Below are 9,297 nucleotides of genomic sequence, written 5' to 3' on the forward strand. Positions count from 1 at the left end.
AATTATTTGGAAAAAAAAATCCAAATATAGGTATTTTACTTGAACTGAACTGAATATAAACTTATAATTTTACAACACTTTTGTCCATAAGCGCTATAAAAGCCTTTAAAAAAAATAAGGAGGTTACAAAGTTTGTTTTATACCAAGTTAAAAGGGTCTTTTAAAGCACTTGTTGCCAAAGCGATGTAAAAGACGTTTAAAAATAAAATAAGGAGGTCTTATACAACGCTTTGGCAATAAGCGTTGTATAACACATTTAAAAAAACAGCCCTATTACATAAGAAAACAAAGAGGTCTTTTAAAGCGCTTGTTGCTAAAGCGCTGTAAAAGGCTTTTAAAAATAAAATAAGGTCTTTAACAACGCTTTTCCAACAAACGATGTAAAAGGCTTTTAAAAATACAGCCCTATTACATAAGAAACAAATAGGTCTTTTAAAGCGCTTGTCCAAGCACTGTAAAAAATAAAATAATGAGGTTTATTACAACGCTTGTGGACAAACGCTTTAAAAGGCTTATAAAAAAGCGCTGTAATAGGGTTTTAAAAAATAAAATAAGAAGGCTTTTTACAGCGCTCTTTCGAAAAAACGCTGTAATAGGGTTTTATATATAATTGAAAATCACTTCAGTTTCCTCTTCATTGCGTAAACTTCACTACGCTAGTGTCCTCCTCCTCTTCATTGTTCTTCTCATTGCGAACCCTATCATATGTGTTATTATCCCTACGAATCATATTGCCACTATCATCTCCATTGCTAACCATCTCCATTTGTGTTATTATTCCTACGAACCATCTCTTCTCATTGAAATATGTAACCCTTATTACGTATTTCTACGAACCATACTATGTCCCACGAACCGTTCGTATTTCTACGCATTCTCGGTGTTCCTTCTCCTACGAACCCTACGTATTTCTTCTCACTATTTAGGTATTGTATTTATTAATTTTTTGTTGTCACTAAAATGCATGTTGAACTTATACTGCTACGTACTTAGACTACTGCATGTTGAACTTGTTGTAGATAAATGGATACCAACAAGGATTTAGATCGTCAAAATGAGGAAGTTGTCAACCCTAAAGACTTATGAAAATGAAGTCAAATGTGGTGCAACCATCATGCAAAATGTCATAAAAACAAGGAGTAATGACATAAAATTTGAGGTATACTATACTTTGTTTGCTGTTTAATTTTTATCTTTTTTGAAAGCGTGTACTTACTATATGAGTTTATTAGGTTGGATGGAATGAGAGTGGTCAGCCAATTGACCCCAACAGTTCCATGTTTGTAAGTTATATTGGGGCTGTTGTTCGTCAGAATATCCCCATTACAATTGACGATTGAAGAGATAAGGGGTTGAAGGATGCGAAAGATATACTGTAGGTTGATATACAAGTAACTTTTTTGATCCACTTTTTTGTTACTTATAATTTTTTTCATTGAAATACTTTACTCATACTATATCTTTAGTTTGTTTGCAGATTGCTTTTGATGTTGACGAGTTGAGAAAGGCTTACGTGTTAAGAGTTGCCGGGAAAATACACCGGGGTTTTAGATCTCATCTCTCAAATTGCTATCTAAAAGATCGTGAAGGAAATATGAATGCTGAAGCTCCAAAAATATATAAACATTATATATCAAATGAAGAATGGAGCGCATTTGTAACAAAACGTTCAGACCATGCGTTTGTGGTAAGCAATTAATTTATTAGCATTTGTGTTTTATTATTCATATTCATAGCGTATTTTAAATTTTTACACGATTGTTATTTTTTTTATATAGAATATAAGTAAGGCAAATCGCGAGAGGGCAAAAAATCCGACGCACCCATACAAAAAATCTCATATGGGATATGCACGTCTACAGCAAAAACTTGTAAGTAATTAAACATCACTTTTATATAATGTGGTACATTATAAACTATAGTTTCTAACTAATATTTTGTTTATGATCTTAACGAATAGCTACAAGACACCCAATCCGATCAACCGTTAGGTCGTCATATCTTGTGGAAGGAAGCTTGTGTAAATAAAGATGGAGTGGTTGATAACGAAAATGTTCAAAAAGTAATAGAACTTTGTGTGAGTATATTATCACTTTAATATTTTTTAATATTGTATTTTAAAAATGATATTGAACTTATCTTTTTAATCCTATGTGTATTTTAGGAGAATCTCGAACAAAGTTCGAAAAATCAAGTGGACAACAAAGCTAGTTGCAGAGACATTCTCGGTAAAGTGTTTAATGTTCCTGAATATTCCGGTCGCGTGAGGGGGAAAGAATTTGGCGTAACTCCTAAAAGCTATTATTCACAAGAGAAGCGCCAAAATCCATCTAATGAGGAGGTATTAGAGAAGCTCAAATTCCTATCAGAGCAAGTGGCACTCTTGGTGAAGACGAATAAAGACAAACAACTTTCGGATCAGCTCCAACATGAAATACAAATGGAGAGTGAAAACGCGAGTTGCAACATTGGTCTCAAAAGTCTTTCCGAGGTAATTAATTACTTAATAAAATAAGAAATTCATTCAACCTAATTGTTTCACATACTTATGTATTAACCATTGATTTAGGGTGTCACTCCTTGCGTGTTGTACTTATCCTCCCATACACATCACAAGGTCGGAAAAGGAACATTGTACAATACTTTGGGAAAAGTATTGCACAACACACCGATATCTGCGGGCCATGTCAAAGTATCACCAGTTATTGCTTTGGAACCAAATGCACCGTTGCCTATACCGGACAACGATGCATATATGAAGTATTTAGGTGAAGCAATTGGTAGTTACGTGACATGTCCCACACATCTTGTTGTCCTTGATAAGCTATGTTTAATTAATTGAAATGTATGTTTAATTGATATCTATATTTAATTGCACGATATATAATTATGATTGATTATATTTAATTACTGATTTTTTTCCGTTGTTAACTTTAATTTCACATTTATTTAGATTCAGACAAAGTCTAAAGGGAATGATAAAAAGATTTCCAGAAACGAGTCAGTCTCCGGAAAAGGTTTGTCACATTTATTCTGCAAGGTTTGTCATTTTTTCAGATTCAATAAACTAAAAAACTAATTAACCTCATTTTTTCAGATTCAATCCAATAAACCACCCGCACAGCAAACCAGCTGCCAGAGTAAACCAGCTGCCGCACCACAACTGGATGTTCGTGGTAAAAATAAAGCCGACAAACTTCAAAAATTGGAGGGTAATAAAGCTGGCATACTTCGAAAGCTAGAGGGTAATAAAGCTGCCAAAGTTGCTGCTCAAAAACTGGATCGGGAAAATCAGTTGCTGCTCCTGCTCCTAAAATAAGTCATCCATGCCTTACTCGATATGGGTCATGTCTTGACATACAGGTAAAAATGAATTGAGGTAGCAACAACAATTCACGCATCATAAGCATCGATAAAGCTATATTCAGAGATGAGTATGAAGAACTACTTGGAAAAGAGCACATATACGAACTTCTCAACCATAAGGAGCTGAGTGCTACTGTCATCAGCTTATACATTAGGTAAAAATTATTTTTAATTGCATTTATTGGTAATTAATTTAATTTATTGGTAATTAATCTAATTTGAAATTTTCATTGAAAGTTTTTGTATGAGAAGTTGGTGTGCACGCGCAGATTGTCAAATAGATTTTCATTCTTGTCTCCGCATAAGCTTTCGATGTTTAAACTCGATCCAATGAATGTAAAGAAATACGTTGTAGATATCCTATTAGGAAATAGAGAGAAGGATAAGTTGTTCCTTGCACCATATAATTCAGGGTACATAATTATATATTCTTTATTTATATCTTTTTTAATTTATGAGATCTTAATTTAATAGTTGTGTAAACAAAATTGCTAACCAAATTTTTTGTTGTTGTAGGGCACATTGGATGCTATTTGCAATCAATGCGACCTCTGAAGTTATATACTATTTAGATCCCTTGCACGGCAATTACAACAATCACTCTGATATAAAGGCTATGTTCGACACGTAAGTAATATTTATTTATTTCTTACATATATATATATATATATATATATATATATATATATATATATATATATAATGTGTTTGTTAATGCTATAATAATCATTTTTATTTATTCGATAGTGCTTTACAAGTTTTTCGAGCTCAAAGATGTGCTACAGTGTCGAAGCAAAAGTCAAATAACATCACATGAATTCCAATAAAGGTTTGAAATATATGCCTTTAAAATTTCATTTACAATCAATGCACAAATATTTATTGACTTATATGTTTTATTTTATAGTGCCCTCGTCAAACTAACACCATCGATTATGGGTACTATATATTGCGATTCATGGAGGAGATTGTTGATATGAATCAAACTATAATCCCAAAAACGGTACAATATTTTCATTATTTGATTTTCATATATAAACTATGTATATATTTGATTCTAACTTACTTATGTTCAATTTTTATATCGCACAGTACTTTGACAATTCCAGTCCAACATACTCTGGAAGAGATCTAGTTGAAATAAAGGAAGACTGGTGTCAGTATGTGATTGAAATGAAAATTATTTGATTTGCTGGGAAATTGCATGCTGCAAGGGATAGTTATATGAATATATGGTAGTTTTGTTCTGTGTAGTTATGATAGTTATATGTATATGAATAGGGCACATTTGAAAAGTTGTGAATACGTAGTTATATGTATATAGTTCTGTGCTGTTGTCAATATGTGAATATGTATATGAATATGTTGTGAACTGATTGTGTAAATATGTAAAGTTATAAAGTTAAATTATAAAGTTATATAGTTCTGTTTTGTTGTGTACTGATTATGAAATGATTGTGTGAACTGATTGTGAATTGATTCTGGATGAAAATGATTTTGGGAAAAAATAAAAGACAACGCTTTTTTAAAAAATGCCATAAAAAACCAAAAAGCGCTTTTTAAAAATTCCATTTACATCATTTTTTTAATAAAACTAAAATAAGAATGCACCTTTTACATCGTTTTTTCAAAAAAAACGCTGTAATAGGTGCATAATAATGCATCTATTGTTTGCACCTTCTACGACGCTTTTTCAAAAAAGTGCTGTAATAGGTGCATAATAATGCATCTATTGTTTGCACCTTTTACAACGCTTTTCCAAAAAACGCTCTAAAAGGTGCATAATAATGCATCTATTGTTTGCACCTTTTACATCGCTTTTTCAAAAAAGGCGGTAGTAGGTGCATAACAATGCATCTATTGAATGCACCATTTACAACGCTTTTTTCAAAAAACGCTGTAAAACGAGTATAACAAGCGCGCAATATATCTACCTATTTTATAGCGTTTTTTATTTTAAAAAAGCGCTGTTGTATCTTTTTACAGCGCTAGATACTACAACGCTTATTTTTTTGAAAAAACGCTATAAATGGCTTAAAAAAAACGCTGTAAAATAGGTTTTTTTGCATAGTGGATATACTACTTTTTTTACAAATTGAAAACCTTTTCCATCTTGTTCCTTCTATTTTGCCATGTTTAATTATATCAAATGTCCAAAGTTTTTTATAAACTAATTGAAGATCTTTCTCAACTTCTTCAATTTTTTTAATAAGTTAACTACTATGTAGTTGATAGAATGATTTTAAATGAGGACTAAGGACGTTAATTTCATTTTTTGTTGATAGTCTTTGATTTGTAAGAAAATGAAACTCTAGTAATTCAGAGTTTAATTACCTTAACTACTGGAAAAGTTTATGCAAAAGTTACTTCATTTGGGACTTACGGGTGACAATTTTTTGTAGAGAGAGGAGAAAATCCCTCTCAAAGTAAGTTTGAAAATGGAGACAAAGATTATGTCGCTTTCTGCCTTGCAAAATTTGTATTACCGAAAATATGTTAGTAATATCATTCTATAAATAAAAATCATATGAATAATAATTTCTCCTTCTCTAGTGTTTTATAAAAAAAAAAAGTTAAAAAATGAGTTACATGTAAGATTTGTCTTTTTCATTTTACTTTATTTTATAAAAAAATCAACATAATTTAAAACATAATTGACCATTTACATTTAAAAAATCAACATAATTTAAAACATAATTGTTTAGAAACTTTAATTGGAGCGAATAGGCAAATTGACCATTTACATTGTAAGCGCCAATCCAATTAATCTTTGAATTTTCTAAATTGATAAATATATTTTTGAAATTATAAAATAATAATAAAAACAATCTATATTTTAACTTTTATCCTTAAAGATTATGATGTGATTTGTTAACTGAATATTTGACCCCTCCACCTTGATATCATATTAATATCATCACAACGTAGACTAATTTTCATAGGAAATTTATATCTTTTATGGACTAATTTGTCCATAACTAGTCCATGGACAATTACAATTCCTCACAAATTTATCTATAAGATGACAAAGTTTCATTGACAAGTTTGTCACTGAGAAGATGATATTAATGTAGAATCAACGTGGATAAGTCACATATTCAATTAAACTGACACATCAAAATATATTATGACAAAAGTTTACAGATGAACAATTTGAATGGATATTTTACAATTCCAGGGATGTATTTTCTAATTCACAAAAATCAAGAACTAATTCAACCAACGCTTACAATTTCAGGGATCAATTTGTCTATTCAACTATTTTATTTGTTAGTATTGAGTTTGGTCGATATTCACTCATAAGTGGGCAGATGCTCGAGCATAGTAGAACAAGTATCCATTTGTATGTTGAACTATAGGGATGACAAAAAAATTTGCAGAAGTGGATTCCCGCTGATAAAATTTGTGACATATACAAGATGAATAATTAATGGAAATCCGTGTGTTGGTATGTCAAGTGTGAGTAAAGAAATCTCATATTGGATGGAAAAATAGATGTTGAGCGCTATATAAGTGAAAAGGTCTATAAGCCCATTGTCTTAAGATTTTGGGTTAAGATATGACTTCAAACCCACATATGTTGTTGCTCTTGGCCTAATGTGATGATCTCTGGACCCCCTCATGACCCAACATCGTAGATAAAATAAATGGGTAATCCAATTATCCATTAATTAACGCGGAGGGGGCAGATAGTGAAGTATCCATGCCTGCGAATATTCGTACCCACAATAAATACAAAACCCTAAAAATGTCCTTCGGTCTCAAACTCACAACACAAATCGTCTTTCTTGCACCCACTTTCATAAGCTAACAAATAATTTCATAAATTATAAGATAGTTTCTTAACAAAATGCATATTTTTTTTATATGAATAAAAAAATGGTGTTCACAATGCTAATTTTGTGTTAAAATTAATATTTGTATTATATAGAAAAAATATTTTAATAACTTGCTAAATATTTGCGGGTATCCATAAGTACCTGTGAGGAGACGATATCCACAAAAAGCCATCAACTGGGTACTTGCGTAGTTACGAGACGAATATGTGTACCATTTTATCCAACAAAGAAGGTAGTAGAGGACTACTTCTCGTGTCCACCCCTGTTGACAACCCTATTGGATTATGACTTGGAGGTTGAAGGTGCAGAGGCGAAGATCATAGGTGATTTTGTTCTATGGATTGTGGTATTTAAACACTAACGTGTATCGTAAATTGTATTGTGTAACTCAATGTAATTGTATACAATAAAATAAAACTATATAGGTCAATATGCTAATGGAGACATAGACACCATTGATGAAACTTCATGATTATTATTTGTATTCTTGTGTACATTTGTTCTGCGTATACAAGGTACTCCTCTTTCTTTTTCTTTTGACTTTCTTGAGCATTTTGTCTGGTAATTTTGATGCCAACTTGTTTGGTAGGTGAGTTCACAATATTCTTTTTAATTATGGCTCATTGGTTAATGAATCTAGTTTCATTACCACGTTGAATTTTTTGAGAGTTTTTACCTCCGATTGAGTTATGAAGTTTTGGCTGAGTTAGCATCAGAGTGTACTTTAGGATTAGTGGGGTTTTTATTAGTTTAACTTTTCTTTGCATGGTCAAATCTATTTTTGGATTGTTATCTACTAGATTTTTGTAAGAGATTTCATTTTTTTAGTAATTGTTTGACTTGACGCTACATGGTCAAAGTTATATTTTTTTAGAGACTCACACCTATTCTTATGGTTTTTACCTCCTAGATATTTGGAAAGGATTTCCTCTTTTTTAGTAATGGTTTTCTTTCCTTAAATTGTGTGATAGGGTGGACGTTTGACCAACATCCAAGGACCAAAACAAGCTTCCTCGTTGCTATATTTTGTAATTGCAACAAGCTTCCTCGTTGCTATATTTTGTAATTGCATACGATATATTTTGTTTATTGGCAGAAAAAGTAAAAAGTAATGGTAAATAACAAAATGATGGAATTATACCGTATAGTGATTTAACTATGTAATAAACATTTAATTACATAGTAGAAACAAAAATACAAATTTGTATCGATTATAAATTATAAAATAAGATTAAATTTAAAAGTCTTCAGAGTAGAATAAAATTAGGTTCTTTCTCTAAACAATTTGGAATAGAATTAGTGAAACACTCAAGTAGATCTACTAGAAAGAAAAAAAATCAAGATTTAATAAACATTTTATTAAAAGAAGGAATTTTATAAATTAGAAAAAACAATCGTATAAAGATCAATAAAGTTATAGGATTAAGGGGAAAAGAAAACAAAAGAAAAACTTGCAAGATATTAAGGGCTTGTTTGATTGTGTTTTACTTTTTAGTTTTTGAAAATTATTTTATAAATAAATTTTATAAAACTTTTTTTAAAAAGAAAATTTAAAAAAAATATGTTTGGCAACTCCAATTTTTAAAACAGTTTTTGACTAGAGAGTTAAAAAAAATGAAAAATGAAAAATAAAACACCATTTATCTATTTTACTTTTTTAGTTTTAAAAAGTATAATATGAAAATAGTTTTACAAAACAGTTTTTAAAAATAAATTTTTTAGTTTTAAAATACTAAAATAGAGTTTTTGAGATGTGAATCAAGACTTAAGTATTTTAAATGTGGAAGATTTGGTCATTATTATTTAGACTCTAAAAATGTAGAGTTAAAGAAAAGATTAATAAAATCAATAACATTAATATTCAAGAACATGAACTATGTATATTTGTTTATAACATAGAGACTTGTTTCAAACACGCACATTTTTTAAAGCAAATACTTGAATTAAATGTCACAATATTCTAACACAAAAATATATGAATAATGAAAAGAATCAATACAAACTAAAAGTGTTTTATACTAATGCATCTTATAATAAAAAACTAAAATTTTACATGTAGTTTTGACTTCACCCTTTCTTTGCAATACTAAAT

The 9,297-nt window shown here is 30.2% G+C and overlaps 1 protein-coding gene across 1 annotated transcript; it reads left to right on the plus strand.

The window, feature by feature from the left end:
* Positions 1–599: 599 nt before the first annotated feature.
* LOC113786585 (uncharacterized) lies at positions 600–4,767 on the plus strand. The gene is made up of 11 exons (XM_073364841.1): positions 600–1,159; positions 1,233–1,375; positions 1,467–1,687; positions 1,779–1,871; positions 1,961–2,077; positions 2,165–2,491; positions 2,954–3,017; positions 3,098–3,521; positions 4,114–4,195; positions 4,274–4,369; positions 4,459–4,767. Exons 2-8 carry the CDS (start codon positions 1,360–1,362, stop codon positions 3,109–3,111), a joined length of 852 nt encoding a protein of 283 aa, XP_073220942.1. The 5' UTR covers positions 600–1,159; positions 1,233–1,359; the 3' UTR covers positions 3,112–3,521; positions 4,114–4,195; positions 4,274–4,369; positions 4,459–4,767.
* Positions 4,768–9,297: the final 4,530 nt, after the last annotated feature.

Source organism: Cicer arietinum, chromosome 1 (genome assembly GCF_000331145.2).
Source record: "Cicer arietinum cultivar CDC Frontier isolate Library 1 chromosome 1, Cicar.CDCFrontier_v2.0, whole genome shotgun sequence".
Taxonomy (NCBI): Eukaryota; Viridiplantae; Streptophyta; class Magnoliopsida; order Fabales; family Fabaceae; genus Cicer; species Cicer arietinum.

Coding starts and splice junctions, on each gene's coding strand:
- LOC113786585 (XM_073364841.1), top strand. Junction 1,688..1,778: donor GTTCAGACCATGCGTTTGTG/GTAAGCAATTAA, acceptor TTTTTTATATAG/AATATAAGTAAGGCAAATCG. Junction 1,872..1,960: donor CACGTCTACAGCAAAAACTT/GTAAGTAATTAA, acceptor CTTAACGAATAG/CTACAAGACACCCAATCCGA.